Below are 18,855 nucleotides of genomic sequence, written 5' to 3' on the forward strand. Positions count from 1 at the left end.
AGACTCAATGACTGAGCATTGTCTGAGACCCGAAAAGATCAGGTACTTTAAAATACATAATTAGCACTTATGGGCTGTACCTATGGTATGTGATAACAGAGTATGTCTTCCAGCTGAAACCGTATCTTGTTGGAACACAGACTACGGGGTGTGTTAGTGAAGGGACCTGAGCCATCCCAGTAAAACACCACAGGAAAAGAATAAATTCACTTTGATACTAACATGTATATTGTCAATGTGAAAGAAGTCATTATGAGGATTTATCCACATTTACCCAACTAATTAATTCAAAGCACTTTAAAGCTAGAGTGCAATGCTGAGTTATTCACCACAACCCTTCATTCTATGGACAGGAAACTCCAGCAGAGATGAGGTACTTCAACCAAACTCACACCACTGGTCAGAGCCTGCCTCAAAACTGGGGTCTCTTAGGTCTAGCTTCATGTGCAAAACACCCAACATTAAACTTAAAAGTTAAAAAGGCACATAGCAGGCAGGCAATAAAGATTTGTTAATGGAATTGAGGAAACAGAGATGTGGGGTTCCAGAACTCTCTTGATAGATGAACTTCTTACAGGATAAGACACGCCATTACCGTACATTTGACTTGTCCAACATAGGTAGCGTAGGCTTAATACATAAAGCATCCCTTTTTCAATCAATAAAATGCTATTGCAACAATTATCGGAGCACGCAAGTTGAAGGTGAAACCAAAAGCTCTGTAGCACTCTTATGAAGAAGTGAATTGGAAAAAAATCTATCCATGAAACAGTATGGGTTTCCAAACACATGAAGTGCAGCTTCACTGCAGACATCTATAAGAGGCAGGTATGACTAAGCAGCCCCAAATGACAAGAAACACCAGAACTATCCGGAATCTGGGGGACCAGGGCAGGCCTGCGTACAAAGATAAGTTGGAATTTCCCATCTATTGTAACTAATACAAAAGGGGGCCTTTTTTCCTATTGTAAGTTAATTCCTTTTAAAATAAAAAAAACCTCAGTGTTGTGTTGCAAACAACATTTTCTTCCACCCTCCATCTCACCTGCTTCAGAAACAAATTTGGGGAAAATCTGGTTGAGTTGCTGGGCAGGCAACCAACTGGCCAGACCAAATTTTAAGCTATCAGCACTGCACTTTTTGATGTATTTGATTCTGTATCTCACCAAAGAGCCTCTTAAATCTAGAATTTTACTCTTAGCTAAGGTAACCAAATCTTAATACTCGTGTAGAACATATTGCTACCTATCTTAGGCAGTGGGCTCTCAGGTATCTTACTGAATTTTTTCCCTAAAGTCTGACATCTAGCTATGTAACTTCTTCCTAAAAAAAACCTCAAGAATATAGACCAAACAAAACAGCTTAAAATAATTAAAGAGACCGCAATTTATATATCCCCAAGATGAAACTGAGCACAGCGTTGCTGGCGGGAAAGAAACCAAACGCACCACGTTTGACATACAGATGTGAAAATATTTACAGTACCCGAGGCCAAGAAAAAAGACAAAACAAAAACCCCTGGCGCGACAGGCCAAGCCTGGTTTACTGTTCTCTCTGCGCAGGTATAAAACTGTAGAAACGTGCTTGGTGGCGGGGCACAGAGGGTGGAGGACAAGTTCCACTTAAACTTGTTCCATTCAGGAGCTGCGCTAGCAAACCAAGCAGCCTGACAAGCTCCCGTACGACACAGAACCGGGTTGAGTGTGCCAAACCGGCAAGAACTGACACCAAGGGGAGCGGAACCCCCGAAGCTCTCGGGCCACCCATCCCCAAATCCCCGAGCCACTCAACTGGAGCTGGGGGGCTTCCCGCCGACTCCCATTTTCCTGTCTCCCTCTCAGGCCGCGCAGGGTGGGCACGTGGGTGAGTCCAGGGTCCCCCACCAACCCTGGCTCCCCGCCCTATTCATCGTCCGAGGATGATGGTTCACCTGCCGGGCGCCGGCTCTCGCCGCCGGACGCGCAGCGCGCGCGCCGAGACGCACAGGGGCGGGCGCCGCGCGCCTCCCGCAGGATCGGCGCCCCGCTGCCCCTACCGCGCAGACCCGGCCCGGGGCCGGTCCCCTCCGTGCTCACCGCCACGAAGCCCGAGGAGGAGGCGACGAACACGCGGATGACCATCCTCTCGCCGCGCCGGGACTGACCGTCGGCCCCCGGAGGCTCCGGGCTGGCGCGGACGCGGAGGCAGGACTCGGCTGAGAGCCGCCGCCACCACCACCGCCGGGCACGGCGCTCCGGTCTGGGAAGATCGCAGGGATCCGGATCCCTCCCGCCCGGTCTGCAGATAAAAGCTGAGAGCTTCCCGACCGCCGGTCAAGGTAGAGAGGAGGGGCAGAAGGGAGGGGAGGGAGCCGGCCGCGGGGCGTGATGGGAGTTGTAGTCTCCGCAGCTCCCCGGGATGGCGGTGGACTGAGCTCCTACCAACCGCCTCCTTGCTGCGCGTCGATGCCGGACGCGCGCAGGTGGCTGGAAGGCCACCCGAGGCCGGGAAGAAGCTATGACGGGGGTGGCGAGGATCCTGGCGAGACGAGGGGGGAAGAAGAAAACTAGGCAAGAAGAGTTTGGTTCAAAGTCCGAGCTGGGGTTTCAGTGTTGTGGTTCCCTGGTGTGCAGCATCCCCTCCCAGAAACGTCCACAGACGTAGCGGTGCCGCAGAGACCCATCGTCCCCGGGTCTGCTGCCCGCCCAGCAAGCCCCAGCGACCCGCGGCCGGCGGGGTGGGGGGCGGGCCGGGCGCTCGGGGAGGTGGGGACGGTAAGGGCGGTGAGGACGCGCGCTCCTCTCTTTTCCCAGCGGCTCTGGAGGTGCGGAAAGGTGATTCTTTGCGGGGTAAATGAGAGGTTTTCTTTTTCGGTAGACGCTGAAAATTAGAAACCCAGGTGAGAGCACAGCCGATATTTTATTTTTCTAGCAACAGTGTAATTGTAGCAGAAAAAGTAAATACCAAGCGAAATTAGAATCCTACTATCAGCATCGGGAATCAGGACCCCGGCCGTCCCACCCCCTCCCCTACACAATGGCTTCGCCTCTGTGCACCTGATATTTACAGCTGAGCCAAATCTGTGCCTTTTTCAGACCTGTTGCACATTCCAGCGCAGTCTCCCAGGAGGATGCTGTTAAAATAAAAAGCTTTTATGTAGTTACTAAGAGTTTAGGAATAGTTCTTCAGCAAGTGTTTCCTGTTTCACGAAAGCGCAAGCCTCTCGCAGCTCCGTGAAAATGAACCCGTTTTCCCTGCAGTACTGTATTTACTTTCTTCCTTTCAGCAGGGGAGTTTTAGCAGAGTTCTGGGAGTAATGTTAATTAATAGTTCTAGAAGCAAAGAAATTAGATGATGAGGTCTCCGGCTCTTTGGTAAAATTCTTGCACAAACACTAATCGTTTTGGAGCATTTGTTTTTTAGAACGATTTTGAATATTTCAAGTGTATAACCGTCCCTATTTATCAGAAGTCATGTCTGTAGTATTCCATTTTTTATTTAGTACAGTGACAGAAGATACAATGCTAATGGGACTTTATTTCTTCTTACTATTCAACAATTTTAACCATAAATTTTGCTGGCTGTAGATAATCTCTCTCTGCAGATTTATTTTAATTTGGCCACTGTAAATGCGGAAATGAAAGTTTATTACTTTTACAATAATTTTCTTAAAGGTAGATACCGTATTTCCTGTATAAATGCAAGTTTATAAAAGTCTCAATTTCTTTGGTTTGGAATTACTCAACAAATGAGAACTCAGAGCCTGTGCTCTAACAGGTACCAGCGTGGGTGAAAAGCTGAATAAGTCATTTCCTCAGTCAGCAGAGCACCTATTGTCTGCAAAACAAAAAGTCAGGTACAGAAATAGCGACAGAATGAGATACACTGTACCAGTAGAGTGTTGTACGGATATAAAGGAAATTGAGGGAAAGGGTGGCCTTTTAGAAGAAACTTTAACGGTGAGTAGAATTTCTGCTAGCAGATAGAAGGGATGCAGGATGGAATATGCAGGGTCTATAGGAACAGCAAGGGGTCCGTTTTGCTTCAGGAAGGAAACTCAGGGTCCTAACAGGGGGCAATGCTGAAAATACAGCTTTTGTTGAATGCAGCAAGAGGCTCTCTCACTGGTTTGTCTGCCTAACTCCCTGCCTTTTTCTGGAATCTCTTCCTCGGCTTTGATCCAACAGCTTGTAGGGGTGGTTTCCCAACACGTCCCTGGTTCATAGAGCAAGACCCAGAGCCCTGACCACAGCTGATAGCTTGAGGGGTGAGCGTCTGAGTCAAGCAAGGCCAGGCAACATCTCTTCCCTAGGCATTTAAAATTAGGACTGGGGCTTCCTTGGTGGCACAGTGGTTGAGAATCCGCCTGCCAATGCAGGGGACACGGGTTCGAGCCCTGGTCTGGGAGGAACCCACATGCTGCGGAGCAACTAGGCCCGTGAGCCACAACTACTGAGCCTGCGTGCGTCTGGAGCCTGTGCTCCGCAACAAGATTGGCCGCGGCAGTGAGAGGCCCGCGCACCGCGATGAAGAGTGGCCCCTGCTCGCCGCGACTAGAGAAGCCCTCGCACAGAAACGAAGACCCAACGCAGCCAAAAATAAAATAAATAAATAAATAAAATTTTGAAAAAACTAATAATAATAAAATAAATAAAATTAGGACTGAGAGAGTGAGAACGCTTGAACTTCATCTTGTGGCGTGGAAGCTCAGTGCTTTCAGAAGCCCTGTTCCAACGTGAGAACCAGAGAAGTTGAGGAAGGTAGTCAACAGGAAGAGAACAGCAAAGCAGGCCCGTGGAGGGCGATGGAGATGTTTCAGAGAGTCCTGATAATGCTTTAGCCCAGGGGCCCCAAAACTCTGGCTTGTGTGCCAAATCCAGTTGGTTGTCTGTTTTGTAAATAAAGTTTTATTAGCACACGATAGTTTTCCTATTGTCTCTGGCAGAATGCCAAAAACCATATGGCCTGCAAAGGCTAGTACATTTACTCTGTAGCCCTTTACAGAAGAAGTTTGCCAGTCCCTGTTTATGGCTCTGCCTGTTCCTGTATCCCTGCTCTGGAGGCCTGTGTCATCGTCCTGTATTCATATCATAAATTCCTCATCTTAACCTAAGTCACCCCAAATAGGTTTCTGTTTTGTGCAACCCAAAGTGCCTTAAGAAGGTTGTACTTAATTTGTAAGCATTCTGAGGAAGAAAAGGATATGATCAGAACTATACTTCGAGGACTTCCCTGGTGCTGCTGCAGTGGTTAAGATTATGGGTTCGAACCCTGGTTCGGGAAGATCCCACATGCCGCGGAGCAACTAAGCCTGTGCGCCACAACTACTGAGCCCGCGTGCCTAGAAGAAGAGGAAGAAGAAGCCACCGGAGTGAGAGGCCCGCACACCGCCGGGAAGACCCAACACAGCCACAAAAAAAATTTTTTTTAAACAGATTTGTTAAAACCAAGTCTTTAAAAAAAAAAAAGAAAAGAACTGTACTTTGAGAAGATTACTCTGCTCATAGTTAGCTCTGTTTTTTGGACCCTCGGTGAAGAGGTTTATCCTTAAAGCTTGTATTCAGGATAAAGTGTTAGCAGTGCAGGAACCCACAGTAGCCAGTACAGAGTTGGGACCCAGAGAGTGACAGAGAGTAGAAAGCAATCTGGAACATAAGCTAAGAGTCCAAGATCACCACCAGGGTATCATAGCACAGAGAGGATTCCTTGCTGATCTGACAAGTCAAGTCTGCAGATAGAGCAGGTGGCTGAAACTTAAGACAGAACTCAGAAAATGGAGTAGACCATTAAGCATCCTGGAAGCTGCTCCTGCCTAGAAATCGATCCCTTTTACAAGTCGTGATAGAACTTCTGGCAAGAGTGGGCTTTTTCCTTTGTTTTATTGACATATAATTAATATATAACATTGTGTAAATTTAAGATGTATAACGTCTCTTTTCCTGGCAGCTACACAATCCCGGCCAGAATATCTATGTAAAGCGCAGATAGTAAATCCTGTTCCTATAGGGGTCAGGCAGGTGACAGAAATGAGAGAGGTGGGGTAGGTCCAAGTGCACATGTGTTCACCGAGAGGACTGTAGCCAACTGGACAACGCAGCTCAAAAACACAGAATTTTGTGTAAAATATTCTGATCTTTCAGTATTGACTCGCTTTTTAAAAACGGAGCCAGCCAAGCCAAGTATGGACTTGCAGTCCTATACAGCCTTAGGGTTCTCCAGGTTTCTCCCCGCAACGTAAATAAAGCTCTGAGCCTGGTGTTTGGCTCCCAGTAAAGCCACAAGAAGCACCGGGTGTTACTATAATGATAGTTTGTTATCATGGCTGACCTTTATGAGGGCACTTGCAGCAGGAGGGCAGAGGCAGCGGCCCAAGGGGACAATAGCTAATGAGGCAGTAGAGGGAACGATCTAGTCTTTTCTAATTGGAAGTTGAGGAGTAATAAGAGAATGAACAAGGACAGAAGCTTGCAGGGGAGTCAGGGAACAGAAACATTCTTCTTTCAGGTTTATCTACAGATTGAATGAAGAGCTCTTTGAAACAGTCTGGATTCCCCCAACTGTCCGGATTAGAGTGGCATTGCATCTGAATGATAGTTCTGTTTTGTCAGGGCTGCCTGTTCTTTTTTTTTTTTTTTTTTTTTTTGCGGTACGCGGGCCTCTCACCGCTGTGGCCTCTCCCGTTGCGGAGCACAGGCTCCGGACGCGCAGGCGCAGCGGCCACGGCTCACGGGCCCAGCCGCTCCGCGGCACGAACCCGTGACCCCTGCATCGGCAGGCGGACTCTCAACCACTGCGCCACCAGGGAAGCCCTGCCTGTTCTTTTTTTTTTTTTTTTTTTTTTTTTTTTTTTTGCGGTATGCGGGCCTCTCACTGCTGTGGCCTCTCCCGTTGCGGAGCACAGGCTCCGGACGCGCAGGCCTAGCGGCCATGGCTCACGGGCTTAGTTGCTCCGCGGCATGTGGAATCTTCCCGGACCAGGGCACGAACCCGTGTCCCCTGCATCAGCAGGCGGATTCTCAACCACTGCGCCACCAGGGAAGCCCTGCCTGTTCTTAACAGCACTTAATCCAAGACTGTCTAGCTCCCCGAGGATTTCACTTTAAAAAAAAACCCCACACATTTATTTATTTAGTTTTGCTGCGCCGGATCTTTAGTTGCGGCATGCACGCGGGATCTAGTTCCCTGACCAGGGATCGAACCTGCGTCCCCTGCGTTGGGGGTGCGGAGTCTTACCCACTGGACCACAAGGGAAGTCCCAGGAATTTCACTTCTTAAAGAATGTCGGTCACCACACCATGCGTGTGACAATCCCTGCCCTCCTCCAGGCAGTAGCTCCCCTGAAAGCTGAGTGAGCACATTTGGCTGTTAGTAGGCGTAGGCGACAGATTTGTGGGAGTGGAGGTTATAAGCCAAAGGGCAGGAGTAGGGCAGGGATAGGTCAGAGTGGTTAAGGAACGGGCCTCCAAGTCAGACCTGGATTGATGTCCCAGCTGTATGAGCTTCCTTAGGCAGATTAGGTAACTTTCCAATACCTCCCCTCCCAAGTTGTTGTTGGGGGCTTAGTGGAGACGACGTAAGTAAGGTGCTTTTCACACAGTGCCCGGGACACAGTTAGGACTCACAAAGTATTAGCTGTTCTGAGCCACGCAAAGTAAATCAAGGAATGGCCTTCATTTGCATAAAGCATATAAATCCTGTGCATATTTCTGTCTCATGTCTGTGATTTGAACTCGCTCAATAACAAGGATCTGGTTCATATGAGCCTCTTTGTACAGTGCCATGTTCTGTTAAAGTACTTAACAAAATCTTTTTGATGTTAACTGAAGTTTAGAGACCGTACTTAAGAGAAAAGGAGTATTAGTGAAATGAAGCAGCAATAAAGTCAAGTAAGGCGGCTTGAATTCTGTAAGAGAATTCATTCGCTGCTTTTATGTGGCTTTATCAGGCCCATTCTGTCTATTCTTAATAAAATAAAATCTTAATTGACGGAACCATTCTAAGCAATCCCTGAATAGGATGGAACTTTCAGCCCTCACGTTTAGGAACTGGAGGCAAAGGGTAAAACAAGGAATCAGGCTTGAAACCGACATTCAGGACATCTTTTTTTTTTTTTTTAAATTGAAGTATAGTTGATTTACAATGTTGTATTAGTTTCAGGTGTGCAGCACAGTGATTCAGATATATATATGTGTGTGTGTGTGTGTATATTATATATATATACGTATGTATATTCTTTTTCAGATTTTCTTCCCGTATAGGTTACTATAAAATGTTGAGTAGAGTTCCCTGTGCTATGCAGTAGGTTCTTGTAGGTTATCTGTTTTACATACAGTAGTGTGTATATGTTAATCCCAAACTCCTAATTTGTCCATCCTCACCCCCTTTCCCCTTCGGTAACCATAAGTTTGTTTTCTATATCTGTGAGTCTCTTTCTGTTTTGTAATAAGTTCATTTGTATCTTTTGTATCTTTTTTCTTTTTAGATTCCACATCTAAGTGATATCGTGATATGATATTTGTCTTTCTCTCTCTAGCTTACTTAGTATGATAATCTCTGGGTCCATCCATGTTGCTGCACATGGCATTATTTCATTCTTTTTTATGGCTGAGTAATATTCCATTGTATGTATATATATATATATATACCACATCTTTATCCATTCATCTGTTGATGGACATTTAGGTTGCTTCCATGTCTTGGCTATTGTAGATAGTGTTGCAGTGAACGTTGTGGGGGCATATATCTTTTCGAATTATAGTTTTCTCCAGATATATGCTCAGGAGTGGGATTGCTGGGTCCTGTGGCGGTTCTAGTTTTAGTTTTTTAAGGAACCTCCATACTGTTCTCCATAGTGGCTGTACCAATTCACATTCCCACCAACAGTGTAGGAAGGTTCCTTTTTCTCCACACCAGGACGTATTCTTGAATCAGTTCACATTCAACCCAATCAATAGGGTTCCCTATCCTCTCTGACAGGAGAAAACACTTTCATTTCCCCAATACCTTATTCCCACTAGAATCTGAAGAAAGTTAGGAGGAGAGAGGTGAATGCACAAGCCATCTTGGAGTGCTATTGGAATTATAACAAGGAAGCTTCCAGGTCTGCTGGTAACCACAGGAAGAGCTAAAAACCTTGCATGCAGTTAATTTCTTGCAGCTGTAGTCAGTCATTCAGTGTGTGTCACGTGCTACGCTAGACGCTGAGGCCTCAGCACTGAATCACACATAGTCCCTACCGTTGATCTTGGAGAGACAGCAGCAGTCAGCGGTCCTGAAGAGAGATCTTAGTTCCCTGCCCAGGAGCTGAACCTGGGTAGTCTGGGTGAAAACCGGGACTCCTAGCCACTAAACCATCAGGGGCTAGAGGCTAGAAGCAAAGTTCCCCTGGCTCTTACCCCCATTGAAAGCAAGAATGTTTCAAGGAGGCAAAAACTGTAAGAACAGGTACAAAGTTTATTATTAGAGACACAGCACAACGTATGGGAGAGCATACAGAAAAGCAGTTTATTTATTTAAGTGTATTTAAGTCAGAAGCTAGGCATCCTCTCTAATGAGGACAAACGCAGTAAAGTGGTGATTTGAATCACTTACATAGGACAGTCCTTCTGAGTCTTTTTTTACCTTTGGCCAATTATCTTGTTTCTTTTTTCACACCTGAGCAGTCCTAGGACCCTCCTTCCCTGAGATGGGTGAGCAACTTTTTGCCAAGATGGATCCCACAGCAGAGGCCTGTGGGTGCACGTCCACACTTATTATGGGGCGGTGCCCCCTCCCTTTTTGACCCCCAAGGAACCTTCCTGTGCCTGTGTAGACAGGGAAGTGTTTCTTGACCTTGGGAGTGGTCATCTTCTCTCTTTACTTCAGCAGAGCTCAGCTCTTGCACCCAGCTTTGTCCTTGGGGTGTCTGGGTGAGAACAGAGCTTCAGTTTTACTCCGCTTGACAAACACCAGCCGTCTGGCCCAGGGGCCCATCTGTCTCCTACCTCACCCTCATGGAGATTATGGCTTCTCAGGAAAATGAAAACAACAAGTATACCAGGTGCTTGAAGGAAAGGACTATTTTTATTGTTTTATTTTGTTTTTAATCTTGTAGGACTCTCCTAATCAATTTTTTTGGAGATAACATATATACACACACGCACACGTGTGTGTGCGTGTGTGTACACTTCTCCCCCTACCCCGTCCAAGATTCCCTTCCAGATCAAGAGATGATGTCACCATAACAAGATAAAGGTTAAAAGTTGATGGTGCTTAACTAGTTCTCGGCAAGTTAGAGGAACTCCCAATACGCTACAATATTTTGATTATTAGTTCACTACTTTATAAATGAATGCCGTATTATAATAAACAAAAATTTACATTTGGCTTGTTGAATTTTGAAATTATTTTGACTCCTCTTGAATACATTGCTAATGAGTTTTCAGTTCATTATAATTTCTCATTATGCTAGGCATAAAGCCATTTAGAATAATTGCAACAGAGCAAGTATAAGAAAAAGTTTATATATAGCTTCAATTAGAGTAGATGGAAAAGTCAGGTTAAGCAAATATAAAGTGATGTTGTAGCAGTTATTATTATTGCTCTTCCTGTGATTTTGAAGGGCCTACTCAATGGAAATGATGCACATTTGCTTTTAGAACTTCTAAATACCTTGAGCTACAATGATTTTGAAAAAAACAATGAGCTCTTTACCTTTAAATTTCTCAACTCTTTCCTAAAAAGTAAAATCAAAGGGCGACAAAAAATATAGAGCACTTTATTAGGTTACCACTTCTTTCCCTCAGTTTTGCATCCATCTCTGGCCAGTTTATTCAGAGCAACTTAAATTGCAGCCGTCACTCTACGTTGGTCTCCACTGCCATGAGAGCTGTCTGGTTTAAATAGCATCTTTTTGGAGGGAAGGCATTTTTGCATTAAGTGGAATCCCATTTAACACCAAGGTCAGGGAAAGAGACTTCTCTGTGAATGCACTCACTGTACTGGGAAGCTGTGAGCTGGCCCAGGTATCACTAAGTTTATGACAAGATGAAGCACTTAATAATGAAGCTCTAGTCCTTCTAGTGTTAATTGCTTTCTGGTTATAAACCAGACATATTTGAGAAACCCTTTAAATTCTTCTTGCCCTGAGAACAATGTGGTGGGAATGCCTTATTTTACTTGAACCACAATTTACATTTCCCAGAACATGTAGCTTTTTATTTTTTTAAAGATTTTATTGGAGTATAGTTGATTTACAATGTTGTGTTAGCTTCAGATGTGTACAGCAGAGTGATTCAGTTATACATATATTCGTTCTTTTTCAGATTCTTTTCCATTATAGGTTATTACAAGACATTGAGTAGCGTTCCCTGTGCTCAACGGTAGGCCCTGTTGCTTATCTATTTTATATACTGTAGTGTGTGTATGTTCATCCCAAGTTCCTGATTTATCCCCCTTCCACGTTTCCCCTTTGGTGACCATAAGTTTGTTTTCAGTATCTGTGAGTCTGTTTCTGTTTTGTAGATAAGTTCATTTGTATCTTTTTTTTTTTTTTTTTTTTTTTTTGTGGTACGTGGGCCTCTCACTGTTGCGGCCTCTCCCGTTGCGGAGCACAGGCTCCGGATGTGCAGGCTCAGCGGCCACGGCTCACGGGCCCAGCCGCTCCGCGGCACGTGGGATCCTCCCGGACCGGGGCACGAACCCGCATCCCCCGCATCGGCAGGTGGACTCCCAACCACTGCGCCACCAGGGAAGCCCAATTTGTATCATTTTTTAAAATTAGATTCCACATATAAGTGAATCATATGATATTTGTCTTTGTCTGACTGACTTCACTTAGTATGATAATCTCCAGGTCCATCCATGTTGCTGCAAATGGCATTATTCCATTCTTTTTTTATGGCTGAGTAATAGTCCATTGTATATATGTACCTCGTCTTCTTTATCCATTCTTCTGTCGATGGACATTTAGGTTGCTTCCATGTCTTGGCTATTGTAAATAGTGCTGCAGTGAACATTGGGGTGCCTGTGTCTTTTCTAATTTTGGTTTTCTCTGGATATATGCCCAAGAGTGGGATTGCTGGATCATATGGTGAACGTGTAGCTTTTAAAATCTTTTTTATTTATTTATTTATTCTATTTATTTATTTTTTATTTTTGGCTGAGTTGGGTCTTCGTTGCTGTGCACGGGCTTTCTCTAGATGTGGCGAGCGGGGGCCACTCTTCGTTGTGGTGCGCGGGCTTCTCATTGTCGTGGCTTCTCTTGTTGAGGAGCACAGGCTCTAGGCGCGCGGGCTTCAGTAGTTGTGGCACGTGGCTCAGTAGTTGTGGCTCGCGGGCTCTAGAGCTCAGGCTCCGTAGTTGTGGTGCACGAGCTTAGTTGCTCCTCAGCATGCGGGATCTTCCCAGGCCAGGGCTCGAACCTGTGTCCCTTACATTGGCAGGCAGATTCTTAACCACTATGCCACCAGGGAAGCCCCGAATGTGTAGCTTTTTAAAAGCCAATCTGTTCAGTTCGGTTTATTTGTTGAGCACCTGCTCTCTATTAGCAACTTATCAAACTTCCTCTCTTAAGCAATGTGCATTTCTTTAAATATTTAATAATTATTAAGAAATCATCTCTCAGGACCATAAAAATATGAATATGTCTCTGTAGTTCCTGAGATGCGTGTAAATTGGATAGCTGTTCAATAGAGGGGATATTATGCAATTTTAATTCCACACCGCTGGTATATTATCAAATTCCTACTAGGTACCAGGCACTCTACTAGATGTTGGGTATATGAAGATTCATAAAACAGAGTGTGTGCATTAGAGGTGGAATAAAACAGTTTTAGCACAAACTGAAGCCCCGGATAGAAGCACAAAGGCCAGCGAGTGAGTGGTGATGTGCGAACAGTGCAGACGCATGGAGTATGGGTCGTTGGCAAGCAATCTGTAGTATGATCTAAAGTTTACTTGCACTGCATATCACGTTTGTTCCGGTTTTAGTAGAATAAGTAATATCTTTGGTAGTTAAAAATCTCATCAGTGTCTATTTTCCTACAGGTCGCTACATTTTGCCTTTGTTCCTCAATCAAGCATAACAACTGTGTATGTGGAGTCAAGGTTGAGGGTGGGAGGTGCTGAAGCAGACAGAATTCTGTGATCCTGAAATAGCGGCCTATCAGCCCAAAACAGAAACAGGCTTCCTGTGTCCAAAATCCACTTCTGTTCCCATGACAGTTGACATAGATGCAACTGTAGGTTTGGCTAAATCTAACACATTTCCAGCAGCAATCGTGACTTCTGATGTGAAATGTTACATAACAAGAAGAGGATAGAGAGGTGAATCCCGGTTTATCACCGCAACTCAGCTATGTCCTCCAAGCCCAGGACACTTTCCACTTTCCAGTGTGCCATCCTTAGCATAGTGATGTCATTTCTTGGGCTCGTTGCCTCATGGTTGCAAGGTGGCTGCCTCAGCCACAAGGCCGGCATTGTCATACTAGCATCCCAAGTAGGAAGAAAGAAGAGGGCAGTCAGAAAATATGCTTTCCTCTTATCACAGAGGAAAAGCTTTCCCAGAAGCCCCCCAGTGGGTCTCTGCCTAAACCTCTTTGATCAGAACTGGGTCACATGGCCAAGGGAGGCTGGGAAAGTACATATCAGGAAGGAGAGTACCAGAGGCAAGATGGGTTTAGGTCTTTATCCCCAAGGATTGGGGTGGAGGGTGGGCATATAGCCAACCCAAACTACTGGGGTTATGCCAGCAAGGAAGACAGGGTGAGTGGAAAAAAACAGTAACTGGGCTGCCCTGGTGGCGCAGTGGTTGAGAGTCCGCCTGCCGATGCAGGGGACGCGGGTTCGTGCCCCGGTCCGGGAGGATCCCACGTGCCGCGGAGCGGCTGGGCCCGTGAGCCGTGGCCGCTGCGCCTGCGCGTCCGGAGCCTGTGCTCCGCAATGGGAGAGGCCACAACAGTGAGAGGCCCGCGTACTGCAAAAAAAAAAAAAACAAACCAGTAACTGTCATTTGCTCAGTGTGACCTTGGGTAAGTTAATAAGCATGCTTGCTTGCCTCAGTATCCACAGCAGGAAAACTGAGATAATTATAAAATCCAATTCATAGGCTTGGGGTAAGAATTAAATGTCATAATCCGTGCTAAATGCTTGAATAAGGGCGTGGTACCTGGTAAGCATTTGTAAATAATAGCTACTAATCAAAAGAGCCACTGTATTTCCCAAAGTTCTTGATTTACAACCCAACTCCTCAGATTCTTTGGATAGCACCATGTGCAGAAGATACACAAGTGGAAAACATGGTTTCCAGCCCTGAGAGGAGAGTTCTTTCCACCAGACATAACGTCTGTAACATAGTTCAGACCCTTTCTGCTCTTTTCCTGCAGTATCTTCCATTCCTCTCCTTTCTTCCCATTCTTTTCCTGCTTCTCTTCCTTACTTGCTTCCTTACTTCCTTACTTCTACTCTTGTATCTTCTTTTCCCACACATGCTCCTTTTCTCTCTCCTGAGCCCCTTCCCTTCCTTTCAGGCCAGGAAATCATCATTGCTTTGCCCCTGCTCCTGACTACAAGGCTGAAAAGGGTGCTGACCCCCTCACACAGGGCTCCAGATTCCTATGAGACAGTTATCCTCCCAGGACTAATAAGCGATCTATTCAGAGCTCGGTTAATTTATTCTGCGTGTGCTGAAGCTTAAGTAATTCACAAGCCAGGCAACAGTCGTGCACCTAGCATGCGTGGATTAGATGATGAACACACATCATTGCGTTAGTTTCTTTTTGCCATGTTACTCTCAAAGGTCAGAATAAAATTGTTGTAGGGAAAGGCAAAAAACTTTTAATTTAACCAAAATGGTTTATCCACCTTTTTTTTTTTTTAATGAATAGGGCAGAGATAGGACAGATAACTTAAGAAATGAACTTTGAAAGAATATATTTGCAAAAGAATTACCTAGCAAGAAAGAAAGAACATTTGTTTATCTCAAGAAAAAAAAAAAAAGTCAGAACCTGGCTCCTGTGAGACTGATGAATGGAATACAGCAGAAAAAGAAAAGGAGAGAATGTGTGTGTTAAGAGTTTTGGAGATGAGCATGGAAAAACGTCAGCCTAAAGAAAACTCACGTACTAAATATTTAAAGCTCTTCTGAGAAATCTGAAACATTAACTTTGAAAATGGAAGCTCCAGCTTCAGTGTGCAGTAAACTCTTTCTTCAACCAAATGGTGTGTCTTTGGAATATTAGTAAAATCTTGTATTGGTTTTTCTTTCTTAATTGCCTTTAAGTTAGCACAAGAGGGAAACCGATTCCCATTTGTACCTGCTAGAGAAGCGAAGGGAATAAACCAGAAGTTAAAAGCAAGCTGTGTTAAAGCTGCACCCTCCCCTTGTTCATTACACATCTCCATCTAAACGGGAAAAAGCCCAGGGTGCCTAGGGGTGGATCCGAGGGAAAACAGCTGAGTTCCGTTCCTCAGTATCCTCATCTCCACCGAAGGAAGTGGATTGATGTAATGACTCTTTTGGGAATCAACCGTACCTGGGTTCCTGGCCTCCACTCCACTGGAAAACCTTAGCAGACGTCAGGACCTCCAATGCCTAGGAGGACCAGGAGGGCATGAACAAAGGCAAAAAGAGCCAACAATACGATAATATGAGCAAAATCGCTTGTTTTGAGACTAAAAAGCAACAAAAGTGTTGGGACTGCTGAGCAAAGGATGCAGTAACAAAAAAGAATGCGGGAAGGTACTTAGGAACCAAATGGATTCTCAGGATATGTTGTTAATATCATTCGGGAGGAAGAAAACAAGGTACAGAGCAGTAAATATAGAGCAGTAAATACAGAGCTTTCTTTAGTGTAAAAAGGGAGAGGAAATCACATGTACAGTTAAAAAGTATCAAACCAACAGATTGATAAAATCGTTGGTTACCTAGAGATGGAGAAGAAGAGGGACAGCTGGAAGGGGATATGGATGAGTACAGTTGAATTCTTTAACTATATTTTTCTGTAATTTTGAATTTGAGCTACATAAATGCCCAGACATGTTCTACCTGTTCAAAACTAAAATTTACTCACAAAGAAAAGAAAAGCAAACCAAATTTGAAATCAAACCCAAACAAGTTACTCTAACTATATATCATATGGATGACATAATATATACAGAAAAATCGTTCTTTGGAGTGACATTGGAACACAATATTCTCATTGCCCATCTTTAATTGAACATATTCTAAGGACAAAAAGAAATACCCCTTCAAAAAAAAAACATCTAAAATTCACCAAGTAATTTTCTGCTATTTGCATTTGAAATCTACTTTATGTTTATTGAAAACTATAGCAAATTAGTAAATATGTAAATGTTATTAGAAACGGATATTTTTCTATGTAAGAGAAAAGAGGTACAATGTAAAATTTGAAAAGTTAAGAAAAGCCATGTAATATTAAATGTGAATTGAGAGTATCAGTATGAACTCATGATTTAAATACATTTCTTAGCTTTAGCCACTTACAGGCAAAGCGCTTACAGGCAATGATTTTACAATGGCAGTGAGTACAATAGCTCCCTGAGTACAGAGATCTTGGATTTCAAATACTGTTTTTCAATAAAAGATCCCAGCGTTCCTTGGAGAAATGGCTAATTCAGGAACTGGGGCAGGAAAGTACAAGGTGAGCCCAGGACCTTTCCTTGTGCCAAAAAGCAGGGAAGTGCTCAGAGAATGATGGGGACATCTCAAAGGACACAGGAGCCAGCCAGCTTGAAGGAGTTCCCTCTGGCCAGATTTGGGGCAATTTGAGCACCAAAAATGAGCGCAATTGATCATAAAAATTGAATTAATAAAAAAACCTCAAGTCTGTAGCACTGTTCAAAGAAAGACAGAAAAAAAAACGATTTGCCACCATCAAGAGTGACTGTAGCTACTCCTTATTGTGAAAGTTAGCAAAGAGAAGGAGGCATTTACCCTTCCTTTGTAGAAGGAAGTGTAATTCATCCCGGGTAGGTAAGGAAAAGCTCTTGTTTATAGAGGTATGCCTGCAAAGACAGGAAGGAGAAAAGAAAACTTAGAAAATCACCAGTTTGCAACTATCAATTAAACAATATATACGATTCAATATCAATGGATGTGTATATTATCAAGTACAGAGCAGATGATCCACACGCTGCCGAACAGATTTTCAAGAGAATCCCATCCTTATAACGGGAGAACCGGTGGGCTATCACTTTAGCCAAGAGATCATATTGAGTGTCATGTTCAACCTGGCATTGAGTCTCCTCATTGAAGTGATATGAAGTACAAATCACCTATGAAGTATCCCTGCCAAAGGTGTTTAACATAATTCCAATCCAGTCTTTAGGCGCAGCTTCCAGTTTACAGGGAAAATCATGGGGGAAAGTTATGTAACACCACAAGGAAACAGAGAAAGCCAGAATATGGGTTATTCTACCAGACCTTGGCCCGGACTCTTCTAAGAAAAGTCAATGTCATAAAACAAAACAAACATAGCAAAGTTTGAGGGGCTGTTCTTGTTTAACTTGCTTAACCAAATACAATGAGTGAAACTTGATTGGATCTGGGTTCAAAAACACAGGCAAAAGCTACAAACGCAATTGGGGACAAAGAGATTTTAATCTGGACTGGCTATTCAACTTGGATATAAATAAGGAACTATTGTTAATTTTCTTAGGTGTGATAATGGTTTATGCTTATGTAAGAAAATCTGGTTATTAAGGAGATGCAGGATGAAATATTTAGGGGTGAAATCTTGAGATGTCCATGACTTCATTTCAAAAATGCATATAGATGATAGATAGATAGATAGCTTGGTAGAGAGAGAGGTATGGAAGAACCAAATATGTCAAAATTTTAATAATTGTTGAATCAAGGTTTTGATATTTTTCATAATCAAAAGTTGGGTGAAAATTCATACTTGAACAGAGTAAGAGACAATATCTGGCCCTTAGTAAATAGATACTCCATGCATTTCCTTTTTGCTTCCCTGGATCACTGAACAGAGCTTCCCAACGTGACAAAGGCAGCATGTGAGAGGTGGAAGGGACCGTGGAGATCACCTGTCCAACCCCCTAACGTGACCTTCAGGAAGACGAGGTCTGGTCCCTGAGTGCAGCAGCTGGTGAAGAGTTACGTCCACCTCCTTGAAGCTTTGTCATTCTTCCCAGTAAAAGAATGAGCTCTGGAATCAGGAAGGCGTGGATGCCAAGCCCCTGTGTGATCTCAGGCAAGTCACTTGACGTCCCTGAGGTGTATCTTCTGCCCACATCCTCCTGACAGGATAATAGTCTAGTCTCCCATAGTCATCACGAGGATGAAGTGACAAAAATGTGCACAAAGAACCTTGGGTAGAACTGCCACAGAGCTGAGAATCCCAGGAAACGCTGGTTCTTTTTTTTTTTTTTTTTTTGCGATACGCGGGCCTCTCACCGTTGTGGCCTCTCCCGTTGCGGGGCACAGGCTCCGGACGCGCAGGCTCAGCAGCCACGGCTCACGGCCCCAGCCGCTCCGCGGCACGTGGGATCTTCCCAGACCGGGGCACGTGGGATCTTCCCGGACCGGGGCACGAACCCGCGTCCCCCGCATCGGCAGGCGGACTCCCAACCACTGCGCCACCAGGGAAGCCCAACGCTGGTTCTTATTATTCTTACCTCCCACTCCTCGGCACCCTCCGTGTCTCTCCTTCCCCTGCCTTTGGCTACAGTCGCCTTTCAGCACCTGTCTCACCTGGGCTTTCGAGAGCGAGGCTGGGTGCGGTATCACAGTTCCAGTGGGCTCCTGCGTCTCTCTGTGGCTGTATGTGCCCTGCCATCTGTCCTGAGCTGCACGGTGACATCGTGCCAAGGAAATGTCCTTAACAGCTCTTTGGGCCTCCTGCCCACCAACACGGCCAA

The 18,855-nt window shown here is 44.8% G+C and overlaps 2 protein-coding genes across 2 annotated transcripts in view; one reads left to right on the plus strand and one right to left on the minus strand.

Moving 5' to 3' along the window:
- The window catches only part of SH3BGRL2 (SH3 domain binding glutamate rich protein like 2), a 57,378-nt gene extending 54,626 nt beyond the window's left edge, over positions 1 to 2,752 (minus strand). The window contains exon 1 of the mRNA XM_059083883.2: positions 2,076 to 2,752. Within this exon, the coding sequence (XP_058939866.1) occupies positions 2,076 to 2,120 (45 nt within the window). The 5' untranslated portion in view covers positions 2,121 to 2,752. The remainder of the gene's footprint in view (positions 1 to 2,075) is intronic.
- Positions 1,985 to 18,855, plus strand: part of LCA5 (lebercilin LCA5) — a 150,581-nt gene continuing 133,710 nt past the window's right edge. Inside the window, exon 1 of the mRNA XM_067011270.1 lies at positions 1,985 to 2,317. The gene's annotated coding sequence lies outside the window, so the exon portion shown is untranslated. The remainder of the gene's footprint in view (positions 2,318 to 18,855) is intronic.

This window comes from Kogia breviceps, chromosome 13, assembly GCF_026419965.1.
Source record: "Kogia breviceps isolate mKogBre1 chromosome 13, mKogBre1 haplotype 1, whole genome shotgun sequence".
In the NCBI taxonomy this organism is placed as follows: Eukaryota; Metazoa; Chordata; class Mammalia; order Artiodactyla; family Physeteridae; genus Kogia; species Kogia breviceps.